Source organism: Aquarana catesbeiana, linkage group LG01 (assembly GCF_042186555.1).
Source record: "Aquarana catesbeiana isolate 2022-GZ linkage group LG01, ASM4218655v1, whole genome shotgun sequence".
NCBI lineage: Eukaryota > Metazoa > Chordata > Amphibia > Anura > Ranidae > Aquarana > Aquarana catesbeiana.
This window is the reverse complement of record NC_133324.1, coordinates 607,410,559-607,433,292: the sequence shown is the minus strand read 5'-3', so window position 1 is coordinate 607,433,292 and position 22,734 is coordinate 607,410,559. Positions and strand designations below refer to the sequence as shown.

The following is a 22,734-nucleotide window of genomic DNA, read 5'->3' as shown; positions in this document are numbered from 1 at the left end:
GTCCCCAGCAGATCCCCTCCTTACATCAAATGTCCCCAGCGGTGCCCCCCTTATATCAGATGTCCCCAGCGGTGCCCCCCTTACATCAGATGTCCCCAGCGGAGCCCCTCCTTACATCAGTTGTCCCCAGCAGAGCCCCGCCTTAGATCAGATGTCCCCAGCAGATCCCCTCCTTACATCAGATGTCCCCAGCGGTGCCCCTCCTTACATCAGATGTCCCCAGCAGAGACCCTCCTTACATCAGGCGTCCCCAGCGGTGCCCCTCCTTACATCAGGTGTCCCCAGCGATGCCCCTCTTTACATCAGATGTCCCCAGCAGTGCCTCCCTTACATCAGGTGTCCCCTTCGGTCCCCTCCCTTACATCAGGTGTCCCCAGCGGAGCCCCTCCTTACATCAGGTGTCCCCAGTGGTGCTCCTCCTTACATCAGGTGTCCCCAGCAGAGCCCCTCCTTACATCAGATGTCCCCAGCAGAGCCCCTCCTTACATCAGGTGTCCCCGGCGGTGCCCCTCCTTACATCAGGTGTCCCCAGCAGTGCCCCTCCTTACATCAGGTGTCCCCAGCGGTGCCCCTCCTTACATCAGGTGTCCCCAGCGGAGCCCTGCCTTATATCAGATGTCCCCAGCGGAGCCCCTCCTTACATCAGATGTCCCCAGTGGAGCCCCTCCTTACATCAGATGTCCCCAGCTGAGTCTCTCCTTACATCAGGTGTCCCCAGAGGAGCCTTTCCTTAAATCAGATGTCCCCAGCGCAGCCCCTTCTTACATCAGGTGTTCCCAGCGGAGCACCTCTTTACATCAGGTGTCCACATTGGTGCCTTTCCTTACATCAGATGTCCCCAGCGGAGCCCCCTCTTACATCAGCTGTCGCCAGCGGAGCCCCCCTTACATCAGATGTCCCCAGCGGTGCCTCTCCTTACATCAGATGTCCCCAGTGGAGCCCCTCTTTACATCATGTGTCACCAGCGGAGCCCCCCTCACATCAGATGTCCCCAGCGGAGCCCCTACTTACATCAGATGTCCCCAGCGGAGCCCCCGTTACATCAGGGGTCCCCAGCAGTGCCCCTCCTTATATCAGGTGTCCCCTGCTGTGCCCCTCCTTACATCAGTTGTCCCCAGTGGTGCCCCTCTTTACATCAAATGTCCCTAGCAGTGCCCCCCTTACATCAGGTGTCCCCAGCGGTCCCCTCCCTTACATCAGGTGTCCCCAGCAGAGCCCCTCCTTACATCAGGTGTCCCCAGCGGTGCTCCTCCTTACATCAGGTGTCCCCAGCGGTGCCCCTCCTTACATCAGATGTCCCCAGCGGAGCCCCCTTACATCAGGTGTCCCCAGCGGTGCCCCTCCTTACATCAGGTGTCCCCAGCGGTGCCCCTCCTTACATCAGATGTCCCCTGCGGAGACCCTTCTTACATCAGGTGTCCCCAGCGGAGCCCCTCCTTACATCGAGTGTCCCCAGCGGTGCCCCTCCTTACATCAGGTGTCCCCAGCGGTGCCCCTCCTTACATCAGATGTCCCCAGCGGAGACACTCCTTACATCAGGTGTCCCCAGCGGAGCCCTGCCTTACATCAGGTGTCCCCAGCAGATCCCCTCCTTACATCAAATGTCCCCAGCGGTGCCCCCCTTATATCAGATGTCCCCAGCGGTGCCCCCCTTACATCAGATGTCCCCAGCGGAGCCCCTCCTTACATCAGTTGTCCCCAGCAGAGCCCCGCCTTAGATCAGATGTCCCCAGCAGATCCCCTCCTTACATCAGATGTCCCCAGCGGTGCCCCTCCTTACATCAGATGTCCCCAGCAGAGACCCTCCTTACATCAGGCGTCCCCAGCGGTGCCCCTCCTTACATCAGGTGTCCCCAGCGATGCCCCTCTTTACATCAGATGTCCCCAGCAGTGCCTCCCTTACATCAGGTGTCCCCTTCGGTCCCCTCCCTTACATCAGGTGTCCCCAGCGGAGCCCCTCCTTACATCAGGTGTCCCCAGTGGTGCTCCTCCTTACATCAGGTGTCCCCAGCAGAGCCCCTCCTTACATCAGATGTCCCCAGCAGAGCCCCTCCTTACATCAGGTGTCCCCGGCGGTGCCCCTCCTTACATCAGGTGTCCCCAGCAGTGCCCCTCCTTACATCAGGTGTCCCCAGCGGTGCCCCTCCTTACATCAGGTGTCCCCAGCGGAGCCCTGCCTTATATCAGGTGTCCCCAGCAGATCCCCTCCTTACATCACATATACCCAGTGGTGGCCCCCTTACATCAGGTGTCCCCAGCGGTGCCCCCCTTACATCAGGTGTCCCCAGCTGTGCCCCACCTTACATCAGGTGTCCCCAGCGAGGCCCCCTTACAACAGGTGTCCTAGTAGCGGTGTCTCCGCCGCCATTACAGAATATCAGATGTCCACAGTGGTGCCCCTCCTTACATCAGGTGTCCCCAGCGGTGCCCCTCCTTTCATCAGATGTCCCCAGCGGAGCCCCTCCTTACATCAGGTGTCCCCAGCGGAGCCCCTCCTTACACCAGATGTTCCCAGCGGAGATCCTCCTTACATCAGATGTCCCCAGCGGAGCCCCTCCTTACATCAGTTGTCCCCAGCAGAGCCCCGCCTTACATTAGGTGTCCCCAGCAGATCCCCTCCTTACATCAGATGTCCCCAGCGGTGCCCCTCCTTACATCAGATGTCCCCAGCGCAGACCCTCCTTACATCAGGCATCCCCAGCGGACCCCTGCCTTAAATCAGGTGTCCCCAGCAGATCCCCTCCTTACATCAGATATCCCCAGCAGTGCCCCCCTTACATCAGGTGTCCCCAGCGTTGCCCCCCTTACATCAGGTGTCCCCAGCGGTGCCCCACCTTACATCAGGTGTCCCCAGCGAGGCCCCCTTACAACAGGTGTCCTAGTAGCGGTGTCTCCGCCGCCATTACAGAACATCAGATGTCACCAGCGGAGCCCCTCCTTACATCAGGTGTCCCCAGCGGTGCCCCTCCTTACATCAGGCGTCCCCAGCGGTGCCCCTCTTTACATCAGATGTCCCCAGCAGTGCCTCCCTTACATCAGGTGTCCCCATCGGTCCCCTCCCTTACATCAGGTGTCCCCAGTGGAGGCCCTCCTTACATCAGGTGTCCTCAGTGGTGCTCCTCCTTACATCAGGTGTCCCCAGCAGAGCCCCTCCTTACATCAGATGTCCCCAGCAGAGCCCCTCCGTACATCAGGTGTCCCCAGCGGTGCCCTTCCTTACATCAGGTGTCCCCAGCGGTGCCCCTCCTTACATCAGGTGTCCCCTGCGGTGCCCCTCCTTACATCAGATGTCCCCAGCGGAGGCCCTCCTTACATCAGGTGTCCCCAGCGGAGCCCTGCCTTACATCAGGTGTCCCCAGCAGATCCCCTCCTTACATCAGATATCCCCAGTGGTGCCCCCTTACATCAGGTGTCCCCAGCGGTACCCCCCTTACATCAGGTGTCCCCAGCGGTGCCCCACCTTACATCAGGTGTCCCCAGCGAGGCCCCCTTACAACAGGTGTCCTAGTAGCAGTGTCTCCGCCACCATTACAGAATATCAGATGTCCCCAGCGGAGCCCCTCCTTACATCAGGTGTCCCCAGCGGTGCCCCTCCTTACATCAGGTGTCCCCAGCGGTGCCCCTCTTTACATCACATGTCCCCAGCAGTGCCTCCTTTACATCAGGTGTCCCCTTCGGTCCCCTCCCTTACATCAGGTGTCCCCAGCGGAGCCCCTCCTTACATCAGTTGTCCCCAGTGGTGCTCCTCCTTACATCAGGTGTCCCCAGCAGAGCCCCTCCTTACATCAGGTGTCCCCAGCGGTGCCCCTCCTTACATCAGGTGTCCCCAGCAGTGCCCCTTCTTACATCAGGTGTCCCCAGCGGTGCCCCTCCTTACATCAGGTGTCCCCAGCGGAGCCCTGCCTTACATCAGGTGTCCCCAGCAGATCCCCTCCTTACATCACATATCCCCAGCGGTGCCCCCCTTACATCTGGTGTCCCCAGCGGTGCCCCCCTTACATCAGGTGTCCCCAGCGGTGCCCCACCTTACATCAGGTGTCCCCAGCGAGGCCCCCTTACAACAGGTGTCCTAGTAGCGGTGTCTCCGCCGCCATTACAAAACATCAGATGTCCCCAGCGGTGCCCCCCCTTATATCAGATATCCCCAGCGGTGCCCCCCTTACATCAGATGTCCCCAGCGGAGCCCCTCCTTACATCAGATGTCCCCAGCGGAGCCTCTTCTTACATCAGGTGTCCCCAGCAGAGCCCCTCCTTACATCAGATGTCCCCAGCAGAGCCTCTTCTTACATAAGGTGTCCCCAGCAGAGCCCCTACTTACATCAGGTGTCCCCAGTGGAGCCACCCCTTACATCAGGTGTCCACAGTGGTGCCCCTCCTTACATCAGGTGTCCCCAGCGGTGCCCCTCCTTTCATCAGATGTCCCCAGCGGAGCCCCTCCTTACATCAGGTGTCCCCAGTGGAGCCACCCCTTACATCAGGTGTCCACAGTGGTGCCCCTCCTTACATCAGGTGTCCCCAGCGGTGCCCCTCCTTTCATCAGATGTCCCCAGCGGAGCCCCTCCTTACATCAGGTGTCCCCAGCGGAGCCCCTCCTTACACCAGATGTTCCCAGCGGAGATCCTCCTTACATCAGATGTCCCCAGCGGTGCCCCTCCTTACATCAGATGTCCCCAGCGGAGCCCCTCCTTACATCAGGTGTCCCCAGCAGATCCCCTCCTTACATCAGATGTCCCCAGCGGAGTCCCCCCTTGCATCAGATGTCCCCAGCGGTGCCCCTCCTTACAACAGATGTCCCCAGCGGAGCCCCTCCTTACATCAGATGTCCCCAGTGGAGACCCTCCTTACATCAGATGTCCCCAGCGGAGCCCCTCCTTACATCAGATGTCCCCAGCGCGGACAATAGATGGCACTGGGGGGGACCCCAAAGCACCCTCCCAATGTTGAGGGCATGTGGCCTGGTATGGTTCAGGAGGGGGGGCGCATTCCATAAGGGTCTGGTATGGGTTTTTGGGGGGACCCCATGCCATTTTTTTTTTTAATTTTGGCATGGGGTTCACCTTAAAATCCATACCAGACCTGAAGGGCCTAGTATGGAATTTAGGGGGACCCCCACGCCACTTTTTTTTAAATTTTGGTTCGGAGTTCCCCTGTGGGGAAATCCCATGCCGTTTTTATCAATGAACTTTTATGTGTATTGTCGGACCGATAATTCATTAATAGCCGCGAGTAGTTTTGAATGACTTTTTGTTCCTTTGAAATGTCATTTTGCTGTCAGACTGTTCTGAACACGGGAAACATGCGCCCCTTTACAGGCATACTATAGACACCCCCCAGATACGAATTTAAAGGAATATTACACTTTTATTGTTTCACTTTAAGCATTATTAAAATCACTGCTCCTGAAAAAATGGCCATTTTTAAAACTTTTTTTTGCATTGATCCATGTCCCATGGGGCAGGACCCAGGCCCCCAAACACTTTTTATGACAATACCATGCATATAAGCCTTTAAAATTAGCACTTTTGATTTCTCCCATAGACTTTTATAGGGTGTTCCGCGGCTTTCGAATTTGCAGCGAACACCCCAAATTGTTCACTGTTCGGCGAACTGGTGAACAGCCGATGTTCGAGTCGAACATGAGTTCGACTCGAACTCGAAGCTCATCCCTAGTCACATGTAATAAGTGCCATTTGTCATCAGTGTCACGTGTCATCAGTACCTTTTCTCATCAGTCATCAGTGTCACGTGTCATCAGTGCCTTCTGTCATCAGTGTCACGTGCCATTAGTGCCATAAGTTCCCACCAACAATGTCTAGAAAATCATTTTCAGCTGAGGAGGCGTACAATATTCTTGCAGGCCGACGAGAGCAACGGGGAGCTCTCTGCTTCGGATTCCTTTCAAATTCAGATTCTGAGTCTGACGTTAACTACGAGCCTGTCCTAAGCAGTGGAACACAGAGGAGACAGCCTCAGAGGAGGATGATAGTCCGCCCGCCAGACAAAGGTGTTCTGGTGAGGAGGCAGTGCCAACCCCCAGCACCACAGTGCCATCCACCAGCACCGCAGTACCGCAGTACCTCGGCAAGAAAGACCAAGTACCAGTGGGGTGTCAATGATAATATCCAGTGCCCTCTCCGAAATGACCCAAATTATGATAAGCTTTATAAAATTCGGCCACTACTAAATTATTTTTCTGAAATCTTTCCTCAGTTGTTTACCCCAGACCAACACATGTGCGTGGATGAGTCACTTATTAAATTTACTGGCAGGCTGGGCTTCAAGCAATTTATTCCCACAAAAAGGGCCCGCTGTGGGGTCAAGGTGTATAAATTGTGCGATCGAGCCACTACATGGGATCAAGCGGGAAAGTCGTTTGGGAACTCATAAACCCACTCCTGGAGAAAGGCTACCATTTGTATGTATACAACTTCTATACAAGTTTGCCCCTGTTCCGCAACCTTCACAGGAAGAACACTCCAGCATGTGGCACCGTAAGGAAGAACCAGAAGGGCTTTCCTCAAGGCTCGTCAACAAGGAGTTAAAAAGAGGGGAGATGGCGAGTTTGCGGAATAAGGAAATTCTGGCTGTGAAGTGGAGGGACAGAAGGGATGTCTAACATGCTGTCTTCGATCCACAATAATACCTTCGTGGAGATCACCAGGAGGAATGGACCAATCCAAAAGCCAACATGTATCCATGAATACAATATGTTCATGGGGGGTGTTGACTTCAACGACCAAATGCTCGAACCCTACCTTGCCACAGGACGCACATATCAGTGGTATAAAATAGTATCAATTTATTTGTTTTATTTGGCCATATACAACACCTATATAATCTATCGCAACTCCACTGAAAGCCCCAAAACCATCCTTGACTACCAGGAGGAAATCACCACTGCCCTTATATTCACGAACGGCCCACCAGGAAACATTCGATCTGATGTGATTAGCAGACTCTCCAAACACCAATAAAATTCCTCCCAGACCAACAGGCCAAAAACGTCAGAAAAAATGCAGGGTGTGCTCCAGAGGAGGAGTTAGAAGAGATACCACTTTTTATTGTCCCCAATGTCCTTCCCAACCAGGGCTCTGCATGGGTGACTGTTTCTGCTGTTACCATACTTCAGTAAATTGTACATAACCCTCACTTCCTGCCATTTACCTTCACACCCCTTATGCCTCTGCTTGCTCTGTAACTGACCCTGGCTTGTTATTCGACCACGATTCTGTCTACCGATTCTGTACATACCTCTGCCTGATCTGGAACTGACCCTGGCTTGTTATTCAACCACGCTTCTGCCTACTGATTCCGTACATACCTATGCCTGATCTGGAACTGACCCTGGACTGTTTGACCATGCTTTTTGCCTGCCTCTTGGACTGATCTTGTACCCTGCTACTGGACTAGTGGGATTCATAACACAGGGGTCTTACATATGTGAGGGGCTCCGGAATTTTTTTTTTCTCATTCCTAGATTAGGGTCTGGAGACTCAGAGGCTTCAAAGAGATTTGGGTGGGAGAAGCCTCTACCCCTGTTCCCATTCTTTCCTGAACGAGACCCTATTTCTGCCTGCTGCCTGTAGGACTTCTGCCATCATGCCTCTGCCTGTCGCATGAACTGACCACACACATGGACCATGTTCCTGCCTACTACCAGGACCAATATTTTGGCACTGCTGACAATCTCTGCCTGCACAAACCCAGGACTGTATATGGACAGTATCCCTGCCTGCTGTCTGTACTGACTATGGGCAGTATTCCTGCATGTTGCCTGCACAATTGCTATCCAGGGGCGCACTGCCCGAGGGCCCCATGCGCTGGATTACCCTGCTGGCGGTCGCGCTGCGTCATTGGCTGACGCAGCGGCCCATCCCCGCCCACACCATTTAAAAGGACGTCAGGGACGGCAAATGGCATCACTCCTTCCCTCCGTCACCAGCCGAGGGCCACCAGGGTATGTGAACTGCTCTGGGTTGATTGGATTTGCACTCCCAGCGACCGCCAACAGGGTAATCCAGCGTGATTACGCAGTGTGTTCCGCAGACATTGGCCGCCGCTGACACAGCGCATGCGTGCCACGGCGGCGTGCATCATGGAGACGCACGTCAGACATGATGGGCCGGTCGCCATGATGAAAAAGGGCAACGCCCAAAGATGAAAAGGCTGGAATGCAGTGATTCCAAGCCCATACCAGCACCCGAGGCGCAGTAGACATGGTGTCACCATCCAAGAAGGAAGCATCCCCCCTCCCTCCTCATGGATGGAAAAAGTAGGCCCAATTGACCGTTTGACAGAATAATATATCCTAGTCAGCAGAACGCCAGGAGAAGGTGGCTGATGAAAAGGACCAAAGGGGGGGAATTTTGTATTTCCCTACCTGGGACCTGTAACACCTGAGAAGGCTTTCCCCCTAACCCACTCAGGGCATCCTTAGTGGAAAAGGGGATAACAAAGGGCTAATAACCAAAGACACAGGGTGCCCCCGCTTGAAACATGATTTCAAGCATTGGGGTAACCACTCCAGGTTGATTAGATTTGCACTCCCAGTTACAAGTAAGTGTCTCTATCTGGGATTTATATACCTGAATACCAGAATAGGAGAAGGGGGTTCTATTGCCTCCTTCTCCTTATCATGGTCTTTTTCTTATTACTCTCCTTTTCACCCTGCTTTATACAGCCATCAAATACTTGATGCTGGGAACGCCAATACTTGGATCCTAATTTCATATCCAGCCGTCTTGTAGAGGAAATAGGACATTGCCAACCTATGGAGGATCAGGACCTCTCACCTTGGAAATACCATGTACCCTTGAAGTGCATTAGGGGGATGTAAGTGGGGTGGCAGCCATAATATAGGCGAGATATATATATAATTTTATACAACCCATAACATTGCTGTTTTGATTTTCTTTAGACTGTCATATATTTCCCTGAAGAAGACTTTCTTTGAAATAAGCATGTTGAAATGTGTTGGAATTTTGCTACTCAACACCACGGTTTCTTGTCTGTGGTGATTGTATCGTGTAGTAAGGTGTATATCTTCCTTCCAATTTTTCCCTTTTGTTTATGCAATGCACTTTTTAAAATAATTTTGCAATGTGATATTATGACCAAGTCCTATCCAATCATTTTGTAATTTTGTATTAATTTATATTTGTAATAAACATATTTTTACCTAAAGTTTATAGCTTTCATTGCCTTAAAAATCCCAATAGAGGTTTATGCAGTTTTTTCAGGTCCATTATAGGTTTGGTGTATGTGATGAAGATATCTTCATGATGGAAGTACCACATTCCAGTAGAAAGCACTCCCTACCTCTACTCTATTACTACAAGCACAATTATTCCCTTTATGCCGCGTACACACGATCGGACTTCTCATCGGAAAAAGATATGACAGCTTTTCCGATGGGATTCTGCTCAAGTTTGCCTTGCATACACACGGTCACGCAAAAGTTCCCTGAACCTACGACCGTCAAGAACGCGGTGACGTACAACACTACGACAAGCTGAGAAAATGAAGTTCAATGCTTCCGAGCATGCGTCAAATTGTTTCTGAGCATGCGTAGGAATTTTGCACGTCGGAATTGCCACAGATTGCATTTTCGGATAGGAACTTTTCCCAACCGAAAAATTGAGAGCATGCTCTCAATCTTTTGCTGGCTGGAACTCCGCCAGCAAAAGACCGATGGAGCATACACACGGTCGCATTTTCCAACGAAAAACTCTCATCGGTCTTTTGCGGGCCGAAATTCCGATTGTGTGTACGCGGCATTAGTCTATTACTCTAATGTTTGAGCCACCATGGAGCTAGATTCACATAGCCACATAATGATACCTTGAGATTTGAATGTGCACTTGTTCTCTGTGATGCAATGTCTAAAATATTAATAAACACCTGCACAGATTTTGACTTACTCATTCTGCTAAAAATTACATTAAAAAAAAACACTTATACACAAAATTGTGGTTTAAAGCCATTACCTGAAATTATGCTTGTCCAAAGAATTAGCCATGTGTTTGGGGTTTTGAGAGCATCGATACAGATTCCTCTCATCCATAGGAATAATGTCAACATCACTGAAGATAAAGCAGTTATAGTCATAATCTTTACTAGCTTCTGTAAAGCCAACATTCATCAGCTTAGCTCTATTGAAAGTGGACATTTCTATCTGCAAAACAAAAGATTATATAGTGGACATTATTCTTAATGCTCTGCTCTCATTTCCTGTACCACTGATGTGTAAGTTGCATCTGCAAATATCAAACCTTTGCACCAACAACATTTAAAACAAATTTTATAATCCTTAGAATTTTGCCAGGATCAAGGCACAGCCATCCAGCTACCACCTCACCCAACATCAATGAACTACCACTTGTTTAGAGCTCTAATAACTCTACTGACAGATTTTATTCCACTTTTTTCAATATTAAAAAGAAAATCTGTGAAGCCTTCATAGCAGGTATTTGAGCTGGTCCTCAAGGCTGTGGGCCTGCTAGCATGTAGATGTCCCAGCTAGCTACTTGAAATACTGTCATTAAAAAAAATAAACATTATTCATTTTCTTGAGGTGACAAGTCATGCATACAGTTGACCTGGAAGAAAGTACAGGTATAATAAAATGAATTTACATATGCAGTTTGTATTTAAAAGAAAAAAACAATTGTGGTGTCATTTTATTTTCTTAACCACTTCAATACAGGGCACTTTTCCCCCTTTCTGCCCAAGCCAATTTTCAGCTTTAAGCGCTGTCGCTTTTTAAATGACAATTGCGCGGTCATGCAACACTGTACTGAAACAAAATTTTTATCATTTTGTTCCCACAAATAGAGCTTTCTTTTGGTAGTATTTGATCACCATTGGGGTTTTTATTTTTTACTAAACAAATACAAAAAGACCAAACATTTTGAAAAAAAGTTTTTCTTTGTTTCGGTTATAACATTTTGTAAATAAGTACGTTTTCTCCATCACTGATGGGCACTGATGAGGCTGCAATGACGGGCACTGATAAGGCAGCATTGATGGGCACTGACGAGGCGGCACTGATGAGGTGGCACTGATGTTGGGCACTAATATGCAGCACTGATGGGCACTGATAGGCAGCACTGATGGGCACTGGTATGCAGCACTGGTGGGCATTGATAGGCATCACTGATAGGCACTCATAGGTGGCACTGATGGACACTGTTAGGCGACCCTGATGGGCACTGAAAGGCAGCACTGATGGGTACTTATGGGTGGCACTGATGGGCACTGATAGGTGGCACTGATAAGTGACACAGATGGGCACTGATAGATGGCACTGATGAACACTGATGAGTGGCACTGATGGACACTGATACATGGCACTGATAGGCATCACTGATGAGGAGGCACTGGCAGGCATTTATGATGGGCAATGATTGGCATCATCATTTATGGGCACTGATTGGCATCATTTATGGGCACTGTTTGGCATTCCTGGGGGTCATGGGTGGGTATACCTGGTAGGCATCCCTGGTGGTCCTGGGTGTCATCCCTGGTGGTCCTGAGTGGGCATCCTTGGGGGGCTGCACTGATAATCAATAAGTGCAGACCCCCCTGTCAGGAGAGCAGCCAATTGGCCCTCCTCTACTAGCATTTGTCAGACGCGATAGAAGAAAAGACGATACATGGCTTTTCCTATTTACACTGTGATCAGCTGTGATTGGACACAGCTGATCATGTGGTAAAGAGCCTCCATCAGAGGGTCTTTACCTAGATCGGAGTTGCGGTGTGTCATACTACCGATCGCCACACAGCATGCCCCCGCGGGCACGCACTGGCTTGTTATCCTACTGGACATCATTTGACCCCCAGTCAGGATAACTGAACCACTTACTGGCCGTCATTCTGCTAATGTGTGGCTCTAAAGGCAATAGGTTTTTTACCCTTATGCATTCTCTGCATTTAGGTAGAAAACCTTCTGATTGTAGCTCCCTCCGAATTCCCCCCAAATACTTACCAGAGCCTCGATCCATCACTGTCCCCGAGAGCAGCGTCTCTCTCTATTTTCTATCTCCTCCCATGAGGAGAGGGCAGGGGTGGGTCCAAGCACGGTTAAGGATCAAGCCCGCATGAAAGCCCCTATAGCAAGTGTAGGTAACTATGACATGTTTGTTTAAAAAAAAAAAAATAGGTTTACAATCACTTCAATGGACTATTTTTTGGCATTATTATGCGATCAGATCTACACCCCAAGCAAGCCTAATTTATTCTTGATGGAATTATATTTTGCCTTGAGCATAATTACTTTAGTTTTGACGGTGACTATTTTCTACAGATCAGGGGCACATATTTATGCAAAAATCTCACAATGCGTTATTGAGACAATCTTAGAATTAGGATAGACAACCCCTTTGCCCAATACATCATATTCTATGGGAGGTATATAGATGGTATCATTATCATTTGAGTTGCACAGTTTATGGAGCACTGGAATAGCAACAAACTAAAGGGGGTGATTTACGAAAACTGTGCGCCATCAGTAGAGGAGCACATCGAGGCACAATGCACATTTCCATACTTAGGTAATGGTGCGCCAGTAACAGAACGCAAATCCCCCATTTACTATAGCGATCTCGGCGCACGGGAGAATGCAATCTGTGCGCCACTATGGACATGGTGCACGGCATCTCCAAATCAATATTGACAGAAGATGGAGGTGCCAATATTATGGGGTGATGTGAGGAAGTTTAGTAACAACTGCCCAGGTAACAAATATGCCCAAAATAGAATGAGAAAGTAACCTTTTCAGAGAAAGCCTGCTGTGCCTGAAAGTACGTTTAGAACTGCGTGAGATCAATGTAAGATGTTCACATGCGCAAGTGGCAGTTGCGCTCATTCACATGCGTTTGTTCACTACGAGGCCAAAGTCTTAGTAAATGTTAGGCAACATACATGCAATTGCATGGGTTGAACGGGCACAAGGAGATTTGCACACAGTTCATGTTAACATGTTACGTTGACAACATGTGACATGCACCTTGTTAAATTATGTAAAAAGACTCTCGCTCCTCTATCTCCTCCTAAAAGGGCATTCAACCTTCCCACTCTAATGCATATGATTTCCATGGGCTTACTTTTGCTTCTAAAGAGGAACTCCACACTCCATTCTCCAATGCTCTTGTCTCCCCCATTTAACCCCTTGGATTTCCATGGGCTAACTTTTGCTTTTAACCACTTCAGCCCCGGAAGGTTTTACCCCCTTCCTCACCAGAGCACTTTTTCACTTTTTACAATTTGGCACTGCGTCGCTTTAACTGCTAATTGCGCGGCCATGTAATATTGTACCCAAACGAAATTTGTGTCTTTTTCTTCCCGCAAATAGAGATTTCTTTTGATGGTATTTGATCACCTCTGTGGTTTTTATTTTTTGCGCTATAAATGGAAAAAGACCGAAAAATTTGAAAAAAAATTACATTTTCAACTTTTTGTTATAAAAAAAATATAATAAACTCAATTTTAGTCATACATTTAGGCCAAAATGTATTCAGCCACATGTCTTTGGTAAAAAAAAGTCAATAAGCATATATTTATTGGTTTGCGCAAAAGTTATAGCGTCTACAAACTAGGGTACATTTTCTGGAATTTACACAGCTTTTAGTTTATGACTGCCTATCTCATTTCTTGAGGTGCTAAAATGGCAGGGCAGTACAACCCCCCCCCCCCAAATGACCCAATTTTTGAAAGTAGACACCCCAAGGAAATTGCTGAGAGGCACGTTGAGCCCATTGAATATTTTATTTTTTTGTCCCAAGTGATTGAATAATGACAAAAAAATATATATATCACAAAAAGTTGTCACTAAATGATATATTGCTCACACATGCCATGGTTATATGCGGAATTGCACCCCAAAATACATGTTGCTGCTTCTCCTGAGTACGGGGATACCAGATGTGTCGGACTTTTTGGGAGCCTAGCTGCGTACGGGGCCCCCGAAAACCAGTCACCGCCTTCAGGATTTCTAAGGGCATAAATTTTTGATTTCACTCCTCACTACCTATCACAGTTTTGAAGGCCATAAAATGCTAAGATGGCACAAACCCCCCCAAATGACCACATTTTGGAAAGTAGACACCCCAAGCTATTTGCTGAGAGGCATGGTGAGTATTTTGCAGCTCTCATTTGTTTTTGAAAATGAAGAAAGAAAAGAAAAATGTATTTTTTTTTTCTTTTTTCAATTTTCAAAACTTTGTGACAAAAACCGAGGTCTGCAAAATACTCACTATACCTCTCAGAAAATAGCTTGGGGTGTCTACTTTCCAAAATGGGGTCATTTGGGGGGGGGGGTTGGTTGTGCCATCTGGGCATTCCATGGCCTCCGAAACTGTGATAGGAAGTGAGGAGTGAAATCAAAAATTTACACCCTTAGAAACCCTGAAGGTGGTGCTTGGTTTTCGGGGTCCCGTACGCAGCTAGGCTCCCAAAAAGTCTCACACATGTGGTATTCCTGTACTCAGGAGAAGCAACAGAATGTATTTTGGGGTGTAATTTTACATATGCCCATGGCACATTTGAGCAATATATTGTTTAGTGACAACTTTGTGCAAAAAATAAATAAATAAATAAATAAAAAAATTGTCTTTTTCCCGCAACTTGTGTCACAATATAAAATATTCCATGGACTCAACATGGACTCTCTCTGAATGAGGAAAGGAGAGCCAATAACCGGCAAGTCTGACAGGGGACGTACCAACATTCATGAATTGTCCTGTGCCCTGCCTTTCTAGATGATCTACGGGAAGGTTTGCCATCCATTTTAAAGATAGTTCCGTCAGGAGTCTGGATATGTTTGGAGATTTGTCGCCATCCAGTTGAGAGGTCCTTCTTTTTGATTGCCTGTTGGTGATACAAGCTAGATTGACTCATTGAACGTACGTTCCTATGAGTTCAATCCTTCTGGTAAGCCTTCACTTTTCTCTATGTGGAGGGTCCATCACACATACATCTTTGCATGCGTTATCCACGTGGTGAATAAGGAATTATATACCTTTTGGACTAACATCAGTCTTTTGCAGTCCAAGAAACACCCGAGGAACATCAGAGACTTTACTTGTTAATTTGTCACACTTTGAATTTATTGTTGATCGACATAGACGTTTTTTTCATAAATTTATATAAGTTACATCATTAAGCTTCTTAAAATCTATAGCGCTACATTTGTCTATGCACTTAAATTTTGACAAAATCCTTGTTTGTTGTGTGAGCTGCTGTCCTGTTGGGTAAGCGCAGGGTTAAACTTTTCTCTTCTTTGACAATATAAAATATTCCATGGACTCAACTCTCAGCAAATAGCTTTGGGTATCTACTTTCCAAAATGGGGTCATTTGGGGGGGTTTTGAACTGTCCTGGCATTTTATGCACAACATTTAGAAGCTTATGTCACACATCACCCACTCTTCTAACCACTTGAAGACAAAGCCCTTTCTGACACTTTTTGTTTCCATGAAAAAAAATGTTTTATTTGCAAGAAAATTACTTTGAACCCCCAAACATTATATATTTTTTTAAAGCAAAGGCCCTACAGATTAAAATGGTGGGTGTTTCATTTTTTTTTCGCACAGTATTTGCGCAGCGATTTTTCAAACGCTTTTTTGGGGGAAAAAACACACTTTTTTAAATTTTAATGCACTAAAACACACTATATTGCCCAAATGTTTGATGAAATAAAAAAGATGATCGTAGGCCGAGTACATGTATACCAAACATGACATGCTTTAAAATTGCGCACAAACGTGCAGTGGCGACAAACTACATACATTTTTAAAAGCCTTTAAAAGCCTTTACAGGTTACCACTTTAGAATTACAGAGGAGGTCTACTGCTAAAATTACTTGCTTTGGTCCACAATAGATCTATAGAGATCTTCGGTGAAAAACAGCAAATAAAAATCAAGTGGCGTAAAATCCAACTCTGCCGGGTTGGCCAGTGAATGGGGGAAGTATGGGTGCTGCAGAAGTGGTGGGTTCCCGATTAGGATTGGCGAAAGCAGCAGGCACACTACCAAAAAACTGTTAGCAATCGCAGGGATCAGGCCTGACTCTGCGAATGCTGCAGTTATGTGTTTAGTGTTTTGTAAGTGACAGTGATCGATCGATACTGCACTTGGGTGGGCTGGGCAGGGCTGGGCCGAGGGGCAAAATGCAGGTGCTAGCAGGTATCTGGGCTGATCCCACTAACACTGCATTTTTGGGGACCCTAAACTGCTGGGGATGCTAGTATAGATCTGATCGGATCAGATATTGATCCGTTCAGATACTATACCGCTAAGGGAGGTGTATGCTGCGTGCGTGGATGTTAGCGGTACTGGCACTAACCTGACGCTGCCTGGGGCGACGCAGACCCTATCTGACCCTAAAACTTAACTTATATCACCGCCGGGCGATTAGGGGGTTAAACCTTTATTAGGTAATAAAAGGCGGGTGCCCTGAAACTATAATAAACAAACTAACTAACCAGCGTCACCCATAACAGTTATATGGTGATCACTGGTGAAAGGGTTAACTAGGGGGCAATCAGGGGGTTAGGTAGTATATGGGGGTCCCTGACGCTATAAGAAGCTGACGGCAAACCTATATACTTACCTCCCTAACTAGCGTCACCTGTGACACTAATACAGCAATCAGAAAAACGATCGCTTGGTGTCACTGGCGACGGGGGGTGATCACAGGGTTAAAACTTTATTAGGGGGGTTTAGGGGGGGTACCCTAGACCTAAAGGGGCCTAACACTAACTGCCCTACCACTTATAACTGTCACAAACTGACACCAATGCAATAATCAGAAAAAAAAACTATTGGTGTCACTGTGACAGGGGGTACAGGGGGGTGATCGGGCGGTGACGGTGGTGATGGGGGGTGAAAAGTGTGCCTGCGTGTTCTACTGGAAGTGTAGTGTTGGTGCAAATTCACACTGATGTCTTCTTTACTCGGCGTAAGAACGAAAAGACCGGCTCGAGGAGATATGATATCACTTCCTCCGCTTCTGTTTACATTACATCAGTGGCCTTCCCCTCACCTCGGATCGCTCCTGATGAGAATCCGACCGCCACAGGCACCAGGGGGGTCCGATTGGACCCCCCGCCCGTGGGCAGGCAGGAACGTACTAGTAAGCCCTTTTGCCTGCCCATGCCATTGTGCAGACGTACATCGGTGGTCGGCGGTTGGCAACTGGTTAAAGGGGAACTCCACACTCCATTCTCCAATGCTCTTGTCTCCCCCCTCTACCTTGGCTTTCCATGGGTTAACTTTTGCTTTTAAAGGGGAACGCCACACTCCATTCTCCAATGCTCTTGTCTCCCCCCTCTAACCCCTTGGATTTCCATGGGCTAACTTTTGCTTTTAAAGGGGAACTCCACTCTATTCTCCAAAGGCTGTGAGCTGCCTTCACCAATCCAAATCACATCCTTTTTCAGAGCATACAACAGGGCCAGCTAGGAAAGGGGCAAGAAAAGCGATTGCCCAACCCCCTCCTGAACCATACAAAGCCACATGCACTGAACATAGCTGGCTGCCTTTGGGGCATGTTGGGCTCTGCCCAATACCAACCACATAGCACCTTGTACCCACTAGTTTAAAGGGGTTTTCCGCATTCCGTAAAGCCCCCTGTCTGCAGCCCCACCACAACCCCAACCTAGGGTTGAGTGGAAGAGGCCCTTGTCCCCCTGAATATGGGAACAAGATGGTTGACTTTTGGTGTGCCTGAGCCCCTCCTGCCCCCAAGCATCCACCCCCCTTTCATAGGTTGGCTTGCTGTGTGTTTGGCTACGGGTTTGTTAGTGTGCGGGAGGGGCACAATTTTTTTTTAGTTTGGGGTAGTATTTTTCACGTAGGGGTTCTCATTTTAAGCCTTAACAGACCCACATGGCCTTGTATGTATTGGGGGGCAGACTATTTTTGTTTTGGGTTAAAATCTTGCAGCTGCAATGTAGATTTGTAAGTTTTCTCTAAAGCCGTACATCTTTGAAGCAGCATGTTGGATACATGCTACAGATGCACCACTTTACAGGCAGAGTAAGCCCCCCCCCCCCCCCCAAGTTACTAGCTTTTAAGCAATTTTGCATCTTTAAAGGCACTTCTCCTTGTTTCTTTTTTGGGGTAGTCCAAATTGGTGACATTGATATATGTCCCTCAGGGTGGAACCTGGGCCCCCATACCCATTTTAAGGCCAACAACTAGAATATAAGCCAGCCAAGTGGGGACTCGCAAAATTAACAAGTCAGTTCCCATAGACTGCAATGGTATTTGTTGTATAACTTTTGCCCATGTTAGGCTTTTTGTTTGCCCCCCCTGGACTGGGGGGGGGGGGGGTGTTTGTCCCATCTGTAATTTTGTAGCATGCTGGATGATGTGCTTAATTTTGGACAGGGGGTGGCTTATTTTGTGCTAGCTGCATTTGCGTTGTTCTGGGCATTTGTTTTTTTTGGTGTGTGAAATGCATTTGTGTTGGTCCGGGCATGCTCAAGGACTTTGTTTTTTTATTTGTGCTTTTTGTGTGTGAACAGCACTTTGATTTTTCTGGGCATGCTCAGAGAGTGTGTTTTTTGGGGTTGTAATTTAAGGACATTCTTAACAGGTGTACCCACTTTGAAGTTCTGTCTCTGCATTGGGTAACTTGCATTTTAGGCGTTTCATGGACTATGCATGTGTTTTCAATTGCCTCATTAGCACACCTATGTTATATAAAGCTTGCAGATAGCATTCTTTACCTTGCCCTGAAAAGAGGCAAGTGTGTGTATGTAGCCTAGCAGCCCGGGGCATATGACACACGTCCTCCCAGATAGTGGTCCGGGTGGCACAGAACACAGATCCCCTGACCTAACCAGAATATATAGGTTCTCTCAGCAGGCCAAGGGATTAAAAAAAAACCCCTGCCCATTGGCTGAGATACCTCATATACCCATAACCTGACCTTGGGTTGCCCTTCTCATATCTAGTACCACCAAGTTCCCAGCCACCTAGAGGTAGAAGAGAAAAGTGCAATAAGGCCAAACTTAGGGAGAAAATCAATGGATCTCTTACAACTAACTGCAGTAGCTATTCCTGACAAGGAATTTGGTGAGGAGCTCCATGACTAAACCCCAGGACGCTACACTTCTATTATACTTTTTTTTCATTATATTGATAATTTGCTGTTTGTTCCAAAGGTATTGGGACCATTGACAATTGGTTGTCATACTTGAAGTGATTGTAAAAGTTTTTTATTTTTTATTTTATTGCAGCGGTACTCCATAGGGGCTGCTGGATATTGTGGTCCACCTTTCACCCTGCCCAGCCCGGCATTCACTTCCCAGACACTCCAAGACAATGAACAGTCCCTTAGCTTTGTTTTGTGTTTTTATTGAGGAATTACACCTTGGATGGGGTTAAGGAATTCATGGGATGCCCAAAAAGATTTTTTTGCATAGCTTGGGACAAATTATAAGCTCTACATCCATCTCAGATTGCATCCTCCCAACCCGCTCCGGCATGCCTTCCCAGCTTTCCTGGCTGTGTGTCACTCACTGACACCCGGTGGATCCCTCCTGGAGATTTGCCTGGCAGTACTCAACACTGTCCTCTTCTGCTCCTGGTCAGGATACCCCTGTGTGTATGAGGGTCCCTTCCACTCCCAAGTTCCATGCCCAAGTCCCCCCCCCAGATTGGGGAGCTTCCTCAAAGGCCACAACAGCTAGTACTCCATCTTCCAGTTCTTCCACCTGACAACTCCTCCCCAGCTGGGCTGGCCCTGGGTATTTCAAGGGAGCCTGTCCCCTGCCAATCCTAGTTGGGGATTGGTCAGGAACCCCCTAGACACCCCAGACAGCCCCACCTCTCTTAGCCTCCTTCCTTCTAGAAGCCTCTAGAAGCAGAATGGAGGTAACTGGAAGATAATGCTATCTGTGAGTCACCAGCCTACTCTGAGCCACTCCCAGCTCAAACAGATCAAAACAGCTAGGCCTGATTAAATTTACCTGTACTGACAAAAATCCTACAGCTAGCACCTACCTAAAAAAGAGGGTGTTACATTTTTAAAATAACAAACATGTTATACTTACCTGTTCTGTGCAAGGGTTTTGCACAGAGCGGCCCGATGCTCCTTTTCTGGGGTCCTCCGGCATCTTTCCAGGCCCTTCCTCTTCATCTAGTGTACCTACTGAGAGATGCTTTCCATGGGGGCACTCATGCAGGCGTGCTCTTGAGTCCTGCTGCTGCGTTCATTGACACAGGCAGTAGTACTCATCCCCGTCCCCTGACTCCCGTGTCACCGGATTGGATTGATAGCAGCAGGAGCTCCTGCTGCTATTAATCTGTCCAATAAGGACCCTAGACAGCGGCTGGAGCTGCTGGGCTCGTTCTCAATGCTGAAACGATCGGGTTCAAGAAGGAAAAGGGGGGGGAGTCTGGGGGGCTGCTGCAGCACAGAAGGTTTTTCACCTTAAAGGGTAAGTTCACCTTTACAGAAAAATCTGTAAGGTGAACTTACACAGGACCCCCTCCTCACCCCCCCCTTAGTCCCGCTGACCTGAATGGGGGTAATCGCCCTACGCTCCAGAGCTTAGAAAGCCCCGAGGCTTAATCTCCTAAACTTACCCCATCAGGAGGTACGTTTAGAGCATTCTAATTGGTCAGCGCCGTCACATGTAACTCCTCTCCAGACCTCACTATGGCAATACAGAGCTGGCTAGGGGCTTTCTATATAACTCTGAAACAACCTGCCCATTTATCCCTGAGTGTTTTGCGTCCAAGAAAGAAATAGAGACAGTTTTTTATTTGCGATTGGCTATATTTACCTGTTGTCATTTAAAGGAGTTGTAAAGTCTCAAGGTTTTTCACCTTAATGCATTCTATGTGTAGCACCCTGATGTTTAGGCAGGGTTGATAGTAAATTTACCTGCCAGGTATAGTTGCCTTGGCCAATTGATAGGAGATCATTTGCTTCCACCTTAATTCTGGAATTGCTGCACTTCTCTCTTCTGTCACTAGATTGCCGGGTATCTGGTGACATTAGATAAGACAAGGGCATTGCAAGGACAGATTAGGAATAGATGGGGTCAATCTCAGCCAATGGGCAGGGATCTTCTTGGGTCCCTTGGCCTGCTGGGAGAACCTATTTATTTGGTTGAGGTCAGGTGATCGGGGTTCTATGCCACCTGGATGGCTGTCTAGGTGGACGTGTGTTGTGCTGCCCTGGGCTGCTAGGCCAGAGGCTGAGGCTTATCCCGGGGACATCTGGCTGCTAGGCTGTCTGAGGGCCTATCCAGAAGCAAGAGAGCAGCATAGGGTTGGGATTGCGGCTTGCAGTCCAACCAGAAGTGACGGTTCTGCTGGCCGGAGAACCTTTCATGGTTAGGGGTAGAGGGGAAGCTTTCGTCATTGAGGGACCAACCACCTTATTACCAGGAACCGCTGTGAGTAGCTGAAGCAAGTACCAGAGCAGTATTCTCGCCAACCAGGGACAGCAAAGAATTTGGAAATTTCAGCAGGTGTCAAGCCAGGGACCCAGCCAGCAGAGGTGACACTTGCAGAGCAGCCTTGTGTGTCAAGTCAGGGACCGAGCAGGCCAGTGGGGTGACGCTAGAGGAGAATCTTGGATGCCAAGCTAGGGACCCAGCAGGGATGCGGGAATGATGCTTGAGGGAGATATTGAGAGAGAGAAGATTGGAAGAGCTCAGAAGATCCAGTGGCAGTGGATCAGCAAGTCTAGTGAGGGAGACTGGGAGCTCAGTTGAGTGAACATCTACAATAGGAGATTGTGGAGGAAGTAGTTCATTGTAACCTTTGTTAGAAACTGTTCAAGATCGTTGCCATAGGAGACAGCGTGTCTACACATGCAGATGTGGTGTCCAGCTGGGTGCCTTTCCCTGCATAGCTGTCTACCTATAGAAGTCTTGGAGTCTGCTAATTAACATTGCAACTACTAAAGGGTGTCCTGACCCTAAACCCTCTCTCCCACAGTTCTGTTTAAGAGACAATAAATCTCTTTGCATTCAAGAAGTGTCTGGCGCCCATGAATCTACCTTGCACTATACCCACCATGCCTTGTAACCCACTCTACACAGAAGGATGTCAGCTATCCCTATCTCTGGAGGTTCTCATTAGACCAAAGGGAGTCCGGGACCTTGCTACATATGAATTAACCACTTCAGCCCCAGAAGGATTTACCCCCTTAATGACCAGGTGATGTTTTGCAATATGGCATTGCGATATTTTAACTGACAAGGCAGGCGACGCTGTACCCAAAAAAAAATTGATGTCCTTTTTTTCCCACAAATAGAGCTTTCTTTTGGTGGCATTAGATCACCTCTGCGGTTTTATTTTTTACGCTATAAACCAAAAAAGTCCGTCAATTTAAAAAAAAAAAAAAATCTTCTTTACTCTCTGCTATAATACAAAAAAGAAATATATATATATATATATATATATGTAAGAGATCTTCATAAATTTAAGCCAATATGTATTCTGCTATAAATTTTTGGTAAAATTCCAAGAAAGCGTATATTGATTGGTTTGCGCAAAAGGTATAGCGTTTACAAATTATGTGATAGATTTATGGACTTTTTTTTACGTTTTTACTAGTAATGGCGGCGATCAGCAATTTTTAGTGGGTCTGTGACAAATCTGACCCTAAGTGACACTTTTTGGGGACAAGTGGCACCAATACAGTGATCATTGCTAAAAAAAATGCACTGATCACTGTATAACTGACACTGACAGGGAAGGGGTTAACAT

General features: G+C 48.0%; 1 protein-coding gene across 3 annotated transcripts in view; it reads right to left on the bottom strand.

Annotated features, from left to right (window-relative positions):
• The window catches only part of LOC141108078 (beta-1,4-galactosyltransferase 1-like), a 524,736-nt gene that overhangs the window by 317,582 nt on the left and 184,420 nt on the right, over positions 1 to 22,734 (bottom strand). For all 3 annotated transcript variants that reach the window (XM_073599317.1, XM_073599307.1, XM_073599325.1), the window contains one exon: positions 9,987 to 10,174. In XM_073599317.1, coding sequence (XP_073455418.1) covers positions 9,987 to 10,174 — 188 coding nt within the window. The remainder of the gene's footprint in view (positions 1 to 9,986; positions 10,175 to 22,734) is intronic.